Source organism: Mastigoproctus giganteus, chromosome 8, assembly GCF_048544385.1.
Source record: "Mastigoproctus giganteus isolate SK-2022 chromosome 8, ASM4854438v1, whole genome shotgun sequence".
NCBI lineage: Eukaryota > Metazoa > Arthropoda > Arachnida > Uropygi > Thelyphonidae > Mastigoproctus > Mastigoproctus giganteus.
Genome location: NC_143582.1, coordinates 111,168,034 through 111,183,006, shown reverse-complemented (window position 1 = coordinate 111,183,006; position 14,973 = coordinate 111,168,034). Strand labels below are relative to the sequence as shown.

Sequence of the window (14,973 nt, the reverse complement as noted above, 5' to 3'; positions counted from 1 at the left end):
TAGCACCTCACCTGGTGGAAACATGTTTGTGGAATTGTGGTATACTGAGGTAAAAAAAATATGCAAATTTATTAGATAAGCTATGTATTTTTGTTATTTGGCCTAAAATTTCTCTCACATTTTCTAGTTATCACCAGAAAACAATTAAAAAAAAAAAAAAAATTCATTAAGGAATAAAAATACATGGCTTATCCAATAAATTTGCATTTTTTTTGTTTGCTTCACCCCCTCCTCCAGTTATTTAGTGTAATAACTGGGTATCCTCTTGGGTTGTTGGTCCAAATTCATTGCCCAGATAATGCAGTATCAGTCATGGGAAAATGCAGCAGACTTTTTGGATGTAAACAGCTCCAACTGAAATTAATTAAAAAGTTGTACTGGTTTGGAAATGTAAATGGACCAAAGGGTTGATATGCTGCATAGAGGGACAGAACTTGAAAGTTGCCTCTTCTGTTGATAATAGAAAATTGGACACATTACTTTGACAAGTGCAGTGGCTTGCAAAAATTTTTTGTGAAACTTGACCATAACTTGAGTGGAAGGTGAGCCACTTACAATGGAAGAAACCTTCCCCATAATCTCTATTACAGTCGATTCCGGTTATTTGGGACACATTGGGACTAGTGCATTTTGGCCCGATTAAGTGGCTGCCGCAATATCTGAAGTTTCACGTAAATAGTTAAAAATACAATGAACCCCCGCTTTACAATTTGTTCACTGTACAATCAAATCACGTTACGATGGACTCACCATAGTAAAGTATCGTTCACTATACGATGTGTAGTAAGCTCTGGTCATTGTGGTCACGTTTGTGAATTGAATTTTAATTCTATTAAACAGCGATTCTAATTAGCGAAAATAGGAGGAATATTACCACAGGCTATAAAAATAAAGATATATAAGCACAAATTTACCCTTTATTACCTTACAAATTAAAAAATTAAATGATACCTGAAAATCAAAAGAATATACGTGATAATCGGAATAATTAATACGTACTGTAATATGTACATACTTACTAGTTGACATTTCTGTTCACTGACATTTGTGGGTGTGGGGGTTAAAATTTAAAACAGTAAAAAGATAAGCAATCAATAACAAAGAACATGGCACACACAAATTTCAAGTAACACGATACCCGCAAGTGAGAACGGAGTAACGAGTTGCAGAGCTTTAAAAGCAGGTATGAAGAGAAGATTTGAAAATTTATTTTTTTATATGACTGAAGATTCCATGGAAGTGTAAACACATTTCACCATAATAACCCACAGAAATCCAGCTGTCGGTATTATCGCAAATTCAATAAGATCGAGTTTACTATCTATTTATGATAGATTGCACTAACAGAAAAGTCCAATAAACAGGTGACTGTTAATTGTTTTTATTTTATGATTGTGACCTCCAGAAATCTGACCGAACTATGTGGTACGGTCACAGACAATCGTAGGGTAATCTCCAGTGCTGCGGTCTCCTGCCCCGATTAAACGGCATGTTGTCCCAATTAATCTTAAAGTAAACCTTGGCTATTTTCTCGATTGGGTTCTGTTTTTTTAAGATTTGCCCCAAATTACTGGCTGCCCCAATTAACCGGTGGCCCAAATAACCGGAATCCACTGTAGTATGCTATCATCAGCCACCAGGGGAAAGGCCATAAATGATGGGAGAACCAGCAGAACGATGGCAGATAAATTTCAATAATTTATCATTTATTGAATGTAGTTACTTTTTTAATAAATAAAAATAAAAATAAAAATTTATCAAATAAGTACTGCCATTAAAATTTCATGAAAAATTATTCAGTCTATCACATTCTTATAGACAGGGTGGCAGAGTAACACTAGAGCTGCATGACATAATTTGATTAAAATGCATGCGCGTGTGCACGCACGCACGCACACATGCACGCACACACAGATTTTGTCAAACCTGGATTTTGGGTGTCTAAATATGGAATCCCATTACTCTCACCTAGAAATATCTGAGTGGGATTTGATATTGTGTGTGTAAGTCTGATATGTTAATGTGTATTTTTGTTTTTCTAGATCCATTGGTTACTGAACTAGGCATTAATACAGTGAGAAGTGGTATACTGGAGAAAACTGAGGTCCAATCTGTTATAAAATTTTGTTTGCAAGGCAAAGAAGCAAAACAAATTTGAGGAGATGAAAGTTGTGTGCAGGGAGGATTGCCTATTATACAAGACTGAAAAGTTGGAAAAGAATGGTAGGTGTGGGCAAAGCAGTGTGCTTGATGACTCAGAAGAAGAAAGACCTATCTCAGCCACAGAGGGGGCAACTCCCCATTTTTATTAAAAACTTTTTAGCCAATCGATCTTTCCAAGTTCGTGTGGGATCCTCACTCTCTCGTTCCTTTAGCCAAGAGGAGGGAGTACCACAGGGATCAGTTTTAAGTGTCACGCTTTTCGCCATCAAAGTAAATTCCATCACAGAACAACTTCCTCCAACCGTAAACAGTGCCCTCTATGTTGATGACTTTAGCATATTTTGTCAGTCATGCAACATGAGGGTTATTGAAAGACAACTGCAAAAAGCCATTGATCGCCTTAATTCCTGGGCACTTACTAATGGCTTCAGGTTCTCGCCGGAGAAGACCGTTTGTGTACACTTTTGTCGTAAGCATAATCTTCATCCTGAACCTGAACTAAGGCTCGGACAAAATGCTATTCCAGTAGTGGCGGACACAAAATTTTTGGGACTCGTATTTGATAAAAAGTTGACCTTTCTGGATCACATCCGTCAACTCCGCACAAAGTGCACAAGAGGGCTGAATATTCTGCACTCTCTTTCCTCTACATCTTGGGGTGCGGATCGATGCACCCTACTACGCATCTACCGTGCACTTGTACGATCCAGACTAGATTACTGGTCCCTGGTATACAATTCGGCCAGAGACAGTGTACTTTGTTGGCTGGATTCTGTCCATCATCTGGCTCTCCGTACCGCTATTGGAGCATATCGAACATCTCCAGTCCAGAGCTTATATCGAAGGAAACGAACCGCCGTTATCCCTTCGACGTAAGCAGTTGTCTCTAAACTACGCTTTAAAACTGAAATCCCTGCCAGACAGACCATCCTACGTGGCCATCCGTTTTTGAGCCACGATGGGAAAATTTGTACAACACCCGTAAGACTGCCAACCGACCTTTTGGTATTCGTCTCCAAGAGCTACTCAAAGAACTTAATATCAAGGTAGACAAGGTTGTCCAAACACCAAAGCAACCCCTTCCACCCTGGCATGCTCATGCCCCAGCATGTGAGTTGTCCCTTAGAAATTGGGGTAAGTCGGACACTCCATCGTCTGTCTACCTGCAGCTTTATTCAGCACACCGGGCTGAACATTCTGACTTCACGCCAGTTTACAGACGGCTCGAAGTCGGAATCATATGTGGAATCTGCTGCTCTCTTTACAGACAGCACTACATCGGAGCAGATTCCCTCTGAATGCAGCATTTTTACTGCAGAGCTGCATGCTATAGAGTTAGCCTTGGATCACATTAGTGAATGCCAATACCAACTGTTCATTTTATATTCCGACTCTCTCAGCGTGTTACAGGCTTTAATAACTATGAGATATAATTCTCATCCAGTTCTGTCTAGCATTCAGCAGAAGATTCACTTCCTCCGTGAACGTGAATATGATATCCGCTTTTGCTGGATTCCCAGCCACATTGGGATTAGGGGAAATGATTTGGCTGACACCGCAGCCAAATCAGCAATTACCAATAATAATCGGTGCCTGTCAGTACCCTATACAGACTACAGGCAAATAATACACCAAAAGATACATTCCCAATGGCAGGATTCGTGGAATAGACAGACTGGGAATAAACTATATCGTATAAAGCCTGTAATTGAACCATGGCAGTCTAGTCTGCGCAGGAATCATAAGGAGGAAGTTGTTCTTGCCCAGACCCGCATAGGACATAGTCATCTGACTCATTTGTTTTTGCTGAGGGCTGATGACCCTCCTATGTGTGAGTCCTGTGGCACAATTTTAACAATCAGACACATTTTAGTTGACTGTCCAGATTTTAGCAATATCCATTTTACCGCTTTTAATTATCTGACTGAGCCGTATAAACTCAGTCAGATTTTATCCGACAATGACAATGTGTCTGCTGTTTTTAGCTTTTTTAAATCAATAAAGGTTTTTACTCGTATTTAAAATTTATGTTATCGTTGTTTCTTTTATTGATATATTTTTTTTATTATATATCTGGACATGGTGGCCTAACTAATTAGGTCACTGAGAGGTTAAATTTTTATATATTACCTGGTCTTGGCGCATTATAGCCTTAGTTGCTAATGTGTCAATAAAATCCAATCCAAACCAATCAGCCACAGACCCTGCCATTCTGTCTAAAGTGGAACAGCCAGTCTTTGAAGAGACATAATGCTATAAGTTTTATAGCAATTAAATGAGGGCGCCTCCGTAGCCAGGTGGGAAGGAGCAGCAGTGCGTAGCACACGCTTCTTGATTAAACCGGGGTTCGAGCCCGTCACCACCGGATGCGGAAAGGTCAGGGAATGACCACCGCATATCCCGGAGCAACATGGCCTTAGTTGCTAATGCTCCTAAAAACCAAACAACAAAATTAAATGAGCATTAGCCATGGGTCTGTTTGTATCATAATCTTAGTTCCAGTACATATCTAAGGTGGCAGCCTGATGGGTTCTAAGATTGTTGACACCTCAAAAGCTCCACTGGAAAGAGCATTCTGCACAATTGTTGGAGCTTTGTAGAGAGAATTTTTGATTTTTTTTTTTTTTTTTTTTTTGACTGAATTGTGTTGGATGAATATTAGGTACATCACTATTACCCAGAAACAAAACAGATGAGCAAACAATGGAAGCATTCATCTTCACCAACTCCCAGAAAAGTCAAGGATCAAATTATCTTCTAACAAGTCTTCTGAGACTTTAGAGGTATCGTCTTTACAGATTACCTCCAAAAGACAACAGCTTCAGTGGGGACTATGATGAAACTTCCTGGGAAAGTTAAGAGAGCATCAGATTGAAGAGATGCAGGAAGCTGTCCAAAGGTGCCTTCCTCCTAGCTGACAGTGCACCTGCTCACAATGCTGCTCTCACAGTGGACTCTGCAATCAGGTGTGGATTTGAAAATCTGCAGTACCCATCATATTCTCTCAATTTCTGACCTTCAAACTTCTTCCTCTTCCCAAAATTGAAGAAACGATTACAAGGTTACAGATTTCAGACTGATGAAGAGGTAATTAATGAAGTGGAAGCCTCTTGAATAGAAATCTTCAAAGTGAGGAGTTCGATTCAAGAGGCCTGAAAGAGCTTATTCACAGATGAGAAAAATATGTAGTTCTAGAGGGTAGCTACATGGAGAAGAACGAAATTGCTTGCTAGCCAAGTTTCAAGTCCCTATTAAAATTAAACTTCTATTAATATTAAACAACTCCCAATGCTCTCTTCAACCCATGGATCAGGATGTGATCAAAGCATTTAACAGCTGTTATACGTAATATACTTTTAGCATGATTCATTGATAATAACTCTCAACTTTCATATTATGCATGGAAAGGATGCAGCATTGTACGTGCACAGGCTATCATAAAAGAATCAATAGATGAACGCAAACAATGCATCCTTAATATGGGGAAAATTTGAAGTGAGGTCATAAATGGTTTCAAAAGTTTCCCTACTGTGGATGGTGGGATTGCCATAGTTCTTATATCTACCAAACATATATAGTAAATGATTTAATGACATGCAGACAAATTAAGTTGCTGATCTTCCAGATTCTCACTTTCAAGATTTAATGGAAGCAGACCATGAAGTTCTGAGTGTGTCATTCAGTGATGATGTAGGGTGGAGGGGATATATGGAACTGTAAACAAGGTTAAGGCTAACAAATATCAAATATATGTATGAATTCAAATTCCTTTTGATAATTCAAATTATCAAAAGGATCAAGACCACACACACACACACAAAAAAAAAAATTCTGCATTCAGATAATGATTCATTTGACTGAGATTATAGTGTTAAGGAGTGGGGGGGGAAGAGAGAGAGAGATTGAGAATCCTGGAGGACTCCTCTCCCCAATAATAAGCAGCCACTTTTCCTTGCTAGCTTATTTATACACAAACATGGATCTAGTGCTATAATACTTGTGGGCCCAAAAATATCATAATATAAATCCAAGTGCACAAAATTTTGTTGCAATAGGACCCAAACTGATCCATCATCTCTGCCTTTCCCCCATCACTTACATTGTCATCATCAATGAATATCATCTTGGGATCAAAGATAAATTACTAATTTAAGATGCTTAATCATTTAGGTTAACTTTACTTTGTTTTACCTGTATCATTTGAATTTAGTTAAAGAAAAAAATATTTGTGGGCTCCACAAAGTCACTCTTTGACCTTGGGTTCCTACTTTTCACACAGGGTCTTTATTTGTCATTCACTGATTCCAATTTGTCATTCACAAAGGAATTTCAGGAACCAAACCTTGCAAATAGCATGGATTACGTAGTCCCACAATTAACATATTAATTGATAATTGTATAGCAATTGCCATACAACTGTCTATTTACTGTGGATGAATTGCACATCTGCTTAAGTAAGCAAATAACTTAAGCAGGTGTGCAATTGGGCTTCTGATGGCATCCATTATATAATGCAGCGTTTTCCAAACTTTTTTAGTCACAGAATACTTTTCATCTTGCAACATATTCACGGAACACTTACGAAACACAAGTTTAGCAGGAGCCAAAGAACTGTTGTTAATATTTTATTACACATGATGCACTGTGCATCAGGAGCATCTTTATTTCTAATGCATGTAAAGCCAAAATTCAAATAACTGTCATTATACTTTTGTTTTGGTCTTTTATTAGTTGGTCCCTGTTTTTTTACTTCGGATTTTTTGGGAACAAAAGGCTGCAATTGTTCATCCTCACTTTGAAGTGTGATGATATTGTTTTCGTTTTCATCGACCACAGTTGCACTACTAGAAGTACTTTGCTTCTCGTTTTAAAGTTCCTTTTTTCAACCATAAAGCCATGGTCACATATTTTAATAGTAATATTTTGAAATATTAATAATTATCAAAAAAAAAAATTTATACAAGGAAGTGAGTTTAGTTATGATATCAGTTCGCTTCCTCCTCTCCTTCAACCCGTGTACTCCAGGCTAAATGGCATACTAGATCACCACATTGCTAATTTTTCGTAGATGTCATTATCTCTACACATACTACCCTATGCAAAGCCCCCAAAAATAAAGTGTTCCACAGTCTATTTGATTATGTCTATGCCAGTATATTAATAACCAAAAAAAAAATGTTAAATATTATAATGATACAAAAGTGGTGTACACTACAAATATGCAAGATTTATTTATTTTATTTTTTTTAAATTATTAATTACGATTTTTTGCAGAACGCTTGTTCACATCTCACAGAACACTAGTATATTCCATGGAACACAGTTTGAGAAACGCTGATATAATGATTAAACATATAAGTAATAATTCTCTTATATTCTAGTATGTGGCATTTCTCCAGTTTTTTTTTTTATATTTCCAACATGTGAACAAAACCATACCAATCCAGCAAATTATTGACCAGTTCCTCTCACTAGGCAAAACCTTGGAAAGAATGATAAATTCCAGATTAACTTGATTTCTAGAAATTCACAACTTCATGAGATGTTGTAATACCCTTTCCACTGCATATATCTATCCAAGAAGAGGGGATTCCTCAATGTTTCATCTTTAGTGCTCTTTATTCAGATTATTACTATAACTAAATATCCTCCTTATATTATAGTTACTTATATGTAGATGATCTCATCATTGCCAACATGTGTACCATAAAATGGTTGCAATCCATTTTGCAGGAAAACAGAAAATACACCTTAACTCAGAAATAATTTTTAACTTCAGAACCAATCCTTGTAAGCTGCAGCATCAGATTCCTTGTGGGTTTTTTTTTTTTTTTTTTTAAGATCCTTCTGTAACACTCCATGTTAGTTGTCTGGAAAAAAAAACAAAAAAAAAACTAAATATCCTGAGAGCAATGTCTTTGTGTCATGGGGAGCTGATTTTCAAACACCGTTACACTTACTGTATTTCTCCATGTATAAGATGCAAGATGCACCTTTTTTCAAAAAATTTGGGGTGTCTTATATAGTGGTTGTAGATTTTTTTTTACTTGCATTTCCCTCTTTTTCGCACTTGTTGTCTTTGCGCTCATTGTTTCGCACTTGTTACCAGAATATTAGGTTACGTTTTGCCACGTTCTGCTCAGAAATGGCTCAGAAAATATTTTCGTACAGTGCTGAATAAAGTGATCCAGTTTGCAAAAGTGAATGGAAATCGTGCTGCTGAATGTAAGTTTGGTCCTCCTCCAACTGAGAAAACAATTCGAGACTGTCTACGGGAAGAAGAAACCCTACTGAAAACGCCATGGCATAAGAAGGCCATTAGAGGCAAGTCAGAAAAATGGCCTGATTTAGAGAGGGAATTGAAGATATGGATTGAAGAGCAAAGGGCAATTGGAATTCCTGTGTCCACAAAGATCGTTCAGCATGAGGCAAGAAGAATTGCTGATGAAAAAGAAGTTACTGATTTCAAAGGAGGACACAGTTGGTGCTTCAGGTTCATGAAACGGAATGGACTAAACATGTGTACATGCACCAGACTTGTCCAAAAGATGCCTGAAAGCTATGAGCAGAAGATCCTTGAATTTCATCGTTTTGTCATTCAATGTCGGAAGACACATCAGTTTGAGTTGGGACAGATTGCAAATATCGACAAAGTCCCCCTTCAATTTGATGTCCCACGTAACAGAACTGTTGATAAGAAGGGGTGAAAACTGTAACTGTGAAGACAAGTGGACACGAAAAGAGCCATTATACAGTTGTTCTAGCTTGTTGTGCCGACGGAACCAAGCTGCCTCCTATGCTGATTTTCAAACGCAAAACAATGCCAAAAGAAGACATTCCTCGAGGTCCACATTCATGACAATGGTTGGATGGATCAGGATGGGATGAAGATCTGGTTTGAGAAAGTTTGGAGCAGGAGACCAGGTGGGCTCTTACGCAAACCTGCCCTATTGGTGCTTGATCAGTTCAGGGCACACATAACAAAAAATACAAAGAAGATTGCTGCAGAGCAAAAAACAAAACTTGCCGTCATACCTGGAGGCTTGACATTCCAGCTCCAACCACCTGATGTCAGCATTAACAAACCCTTCAAAGCTGCCATGAGAGAAGAATGGAACCAATGGATGAAGTCTTCTGGGGATAATTTGACTCCAGCAGGAAGAGTGAAGAAACCCCCCCCCCCATACTTCTCCTTCAACCCATGCACAGTGCTAGGTGCTATAGGTTTTGATGCCTTTCAAGTTTGGGGTTTTCATAAAAAAAAAAAAAAAAAACTACAGGAAAAGTTTGTACCTGGATGAGAAGATCCTGGGATAATATCAAGATTGAGATCATTGTCAATTCATTTAAGAAGTGTGGCATTTCATATGCCATAGATGGAACTGAGGACGAGGCAATATATGAAGACAGTGATTCGTCATCAGACACAGATGAGAGGACAAGCTAATGGATGGGAGTTTTGACAGTGATGAGTTGTATGAATTTTATGATGAATAAAACTTGAGTTCAATAACTTTATGTAATAAATTTTTTTTCAAATTTCGGGCCCCAAAATTAAGGTGCGTCTTATACATGGTGAAATACGGCATATTGTGTTTTTGTTTTAAATGAAAGCTTGATTATAGTGTTCCTTGTCTATGATTCATTCAGACAAAGTCTCTTGAAATGGCTTGACCCAGTTCATCAAAATGGCATATGAATTGCTTTGGGAGCTTGCCCTTCATTCCAGTTCAGAATTTATATAGTGATGCTTTCGAATCCTCACTCCTTTTCACCAAGAAGTCCTGTTAAATTATACTGTAAAGATATAATAAAGATAAGAAATGTCCCAAGTTAAAAAGAGTATGTAAATTTAATTAATATTTTTAAAAACAAGTCCTCTATCTCAGCACAGGAGTAATACAGATTGCATTCTATATTCTACTTTGTTATAAAGGAAATGAGAATGGACCAGGAAGGCAGATGTTGACCAAACGGCAATAAAAGATTGCCAAAAATAAAAAATAAAAAAAACCTACAGATGCAGAGAGCACAAGCAATATAAAATGCAGTGTCCAAAGATATGAGTATTTGACTAATTCTTTAAAATAGACACTGGGCAGGGCTTATTTGAATGATGACAACAATATCCAAATTAACTTCATTTAATTAATTTATTTCTATTATGAAATTTAAAATTTTCATGTTTCTCTGTTTCACAAAAAATTGTATTTGCTTATGCTTGCCAATGTGTCAGCTATATTTAACTTTGTACAACGTATTAATTTTTATAACTTTATCTAGAATTTTTTATTATTCTATGCTTTTAACTGTTTTATTACATATGCTCTTCTAACAATAATATATTTATTATAATATTATATTTTTACATTTTATACCTCTTTGACTTGCCGCATTATAGCCAATGCTGCTGATGCAACATAAAACTCCAAACAAACAAACAGCTTATGTATGATGAAAGGTATTATGTGGAGATAATGTTTTTCAAATAAATTAACTTTTTTTTTTTTAACAGAGTTGATTATTGTTAATTCATCATCTGCTCAATTAGCTTGTTGCTTTTCATAATGACATTTTTATTTTTAAAACTAAGCGTACCAGGTTATTTTGAATGTTTTTCTTTGTTTTGGAGGAAAAATTCACAAAGCATAAATGAACCCCAGGGGCTCACATCTGGTGAGTATGGGCTTGGCAGACTCAGGGTCCTGAGCTGGATATCATCATTCTTCTCTTTCTTGGTGATTCCTTTCTACTTCTCTCTCTCACGGTAACTCAGGAATCTTTTTTGTTTTAGCTGGTGCAGCATAAGCCTCAGGCTTCCTTGCACCATATGGCTAATAATAATAATAATAACTCAGTCTTCGGTTTTCCCAGTGGTATCTGGAATTAAAAGACAGTTTCTCGGTAGTTAAACTAAATCTAATTGTGATTTTTTTTTCTTTATGTGGAAAATCCTTTAATATATGTTGCTTTTATTAACTACACGATTATTCTTTTAGCTGTTCTTTGCTTATACACTGAATTACCTTTATGCAAATATTCCCACAAAGCTCTTAAGCAATGTAATTTTTTTCTTTCCTGTTCAGCGATTTCAGCAAGTTAATAGGTATCATGGGTTTATATTTTCAAATCAGAGATGACTATGCAAATTTGAGATCCAAAGAGGTAAGCTTAACCTGGCAGTAATATCACCCCCTTCCCTTTTGTAACATGTATGCTATCCCATCCCCTGACCGGCCCAGATTTTAACTTTAATTTTTTTAAAACAGTATATGGATTTTTAAATTGTGCTTTTAGTATACTAATGCTTGACCTTTTACTAGTAGATTGAAATGCTTATTAATTTCAGTTCCACATTTTTTAAAATAATAATTAAATTTGCAAATGTTTTTTTTTTTTTTTTTTTGCCACTAAAAATACTGATTTACTTCTAATAAAATAAAAAGTTTATTAATTATACTTAAATTTTCCATCAAAGGCAATTTCATCACAAAACACAAGACTTGTTACAATTACATTTTGGATTGGAAAAGTGCCTGTGTATCTCCAATACATAAGGGCAGTTGTAAGAGTGCAGTGGGAAATTACTGCCTGGTCAGTCTAACTCACAGGTTCCCAAACTTTTTCAGGCCACTGCCCACTTTGCAAGACATAAATTTTGTAATGCCCCCCCCCCATTATAAAAGTTTTCCGCATTCAAGACGGTTGATATTTTCGACATAAATAGCAACTAATGATACATTACCGCTTATGCCGTTAAATTATTGAAAAAGTAGTGGCCAATATGTGCTTCATCTTGAACACAGTTATTGCTATACTGATTTTGATGAAACATAGCCCATATGTAAAGATTGTAAAGGGTATGCTCGAATACCCTTTACAATAACATAAAATAACATTATGCACAGTTTCATACAATGGTTTAAATATGAAAATTCGGAATACGTATTAAGAGATTGCAAATGCATTAGTAAGAATCTTATTGAATAATTAAAACACCATCAAATGTATTAGAAAATTGTTTATTTTGAACTTACAAAGTAAAAATACAAAGAAAAAATACAAATTAATGTGAAGGATGAGTCTGATGCATTTTTAAAAGTTTGTTAATATCGGGTTCAACTTTCATTAAAAACAGTAGTAAATCGCCACGCTCAGTTATATGCAATCGGTTCCTTTTCTTAGATAATAAATTCGCTACAGCACTAAACCCACGCTCAGCCAAATAAGAAGATGGAAATGCAATTAAAAATTTCTGCACTATTTCCCATAATCCAGGGTACAGTGTCGGTATTGATTTCTGAAACCAGAACTCTTGGTATCCAATTTTTTAAATTTTATTTTGTTGTGAGTTTTATGAGTTCCTCTTCTAAATTTGATGATCCTGCTGTGTTTACATGTGAGAAAGATCTAGAACCCAATTTGGTATATTCATGTTTAGAATATCCTTGAATCGCTCATTAAAATCAGCATGGAGAACCTCCAAGTGTTTGCAGTATGTAAGTAAATCTTCCTTTTTGAGAGACACTGCTGATAAATTTGAAAAGTGGCTATATTCCCCTCGGCCTAGATTCCGCTTGAACAGAAGAAGTTTCCCCACAAAAGCGGCAATAATGTTTTTTGTTTTAATTAAATTCCATTCATCACCTTGTAATTGTAGATTGACTTCATTAAATATTTTATAGAGTTCTGTCAAATAAGCGATGTCATTTTTGGATGTAATCAGGTTAGCCCGCAATCCATTGTCTCTGTTTTCTAGAAACTCTAGTACTGAATCAACCAAATTGTAAAATCTATTCAGACAAATACCTTTTGAAAGCCAACAAACTTCTGTGTGAAGCAGCAAATGATTGAAATCTTTGTCGTTTTCGCTACAAAGTTGGTTAAACAATCTGTCACTCAATGAATTGCTTCTAATCTTGTTGACTGCTCTAATAACATAATGGAGTGTCGTATGCAAGCATTCACTTAAATTCTTCGCAACCAAATGTTGCGAAGGAACTTCGCATGCATCTTAACTGGTGTGCAAACGAAATATATATATATATATATATACATATGCTACGAGTAACGGGTTGTTTTATATGCATTTCATACTATCAAAAAATTTGAGGGAAAAATTGAATTTTCACTATCACACACACACGCCTGAAAAATTCACTATAAAGTGTCATGTTTGCTTGCTTGAATTCCATTCTGAGCTGCAAATGTAATTTCACTTCTCTTGCGCTGACAGAGCTACTGTTTGCCGAATGAAGGAAAACGGGGTTCATTTTCCTGAAATTTCCACTTCCTTTCATTCACTTGGGGGAAAAAAACTCCTTAGGGGAGGGAGTTCATCCTTTCTAGTCTGACCCTAAGGGAAAGAGACATAGAGAAAGAAATAAAAATACTCTTTTGGTGGGAAGAAGGCTAGGAGATTGTCAACGGTCCACAACTGTAACTTTCATCACAGATGCTGAAGTTCTAGTAAGTCAGTTTCATTGCGGATTCGAAAATATTTCTTTATTGCATTCAGTTTCACAACAGATGCTAAAGTTCTAATAAGTCAGCTTCATCGTAGGATGCCTAAGTTCAGATTAGTCCGATTTTTGTCCAGTGTGCATTCGATAAAAAACCCTCTTTGCTTTATTGTAATTGTTTTTCGGAACAATATGTTGCAATAATTCCCCTGGAAATAGCCAGTGAACTGCATTATACATTTCAAACATCGCCGTATAGCTTGTCCTTGAATACAAATGACTACAGTTACTTTCCTTTGAGTGACGACCGCCTTGTACAGTTGTGGACACTTCCTTCCAGTCAGTAAAATCATCAGTCGTCGTCCTTTATTGTACCTAAAGTAATTCGTTATGTTGGGGCAAACGGTTTTTGCTCCTAATTGAAGTAGCACTTTAAAATTTTGCCCAAGTCGATTATCTGCACATATTGAAAATTAGAAGGACAGTAAAAGAGTTGATAATTGGTGCCATTGGTGGACAGCATTCCAACTAACAAATTTTCTGTTTATACTCCGGGATGACCACACAGTCAGAGATCCCGAAATAGAGAGAGAGAGAATACAAGAAACCGCATCGCATTTAGCAGTCACCGACTTGATTGTGTGAAATTGCTCTCCAAAAACTACAGGAAAGCAAGAGAAGTGATGGGGAGAAAATCTATTTTTCAGCGGGGTTTATCTGTTTTTGCAGTTCAGAACAGCATTATGATCGTGGGTAGTGAATTTATTCGGCTTCTGTACTAAAACAGAATTTCTCCCTTTGCAATGACATCAAAGCGTAACAAGCAAATATCTTCTAAGAATACTTTTTGAGCAGCCGTTAGTCACAGTCTGTTTGCTTTGTACTGTTAGAAAATATTGCAGTTTTGTGAAGAATACACATTTCAAGAAACAATCTGTTATTCATAGGGGATGATTTTTTTTCTTCTTTTGCGCACCAGTTTTCGAAGTTTATAACGCAGTTACAAATAGAAATATTTTCTCGAAATTTCGTTAGAAGATCAAACCCAGGAAACTACTGTTCCAATATTATTTACTAAAAACAATTACAATAAAGCAAACTTTTTTTTTTTTTTATCAAATGCACATTGCAGTGTTATCAGTTTAACACCAGTATTTCTCGTTTCTAAAAGATGAATTTCCCTGATTTTCTGTTCGTAGGAGCAATACACGTTGAAGAAAGGAAATACGATCTGTTCGCCTTTCAAAAACAGTTGTTGCTACTGTTTCACTTTATTGCTGTCAACTCACAGTAGCTCGCGTTGTTGCGTTTTAAAGGCCCTAGGCTAATTAGGGTGGGTTTAGAAAAA

At 36.4% G+C, this 14,973-nt stretch overlaps 1 protein-coding gene across 4 annotated transcripts in view; it reads left to right on the top strand.

The window, feature by feature from the left end:
- qm (geranylgeranyl pyrophosphate synthase quemao) overlaps positions 1-14,973 on the top strand; it is a 262,140-nt gene that overhangs the window by 203,851 nt on the left and 43,316 nt on the right. For all 4 annotated transcript variants that reach the window (XM_090379637.1, XM_090379639.1, XM_090379638.1 and 1 more), the window contains exon 8: positions 11,250-11,328. In XM_090379637.1, coding sequence (XP_090235763.1) covers positions 11,250-11,328 — 79 coding nt within the window. The remainder of the gene's footprint in view (positions 1-11,249; positions 11,329-14,973) is intronic.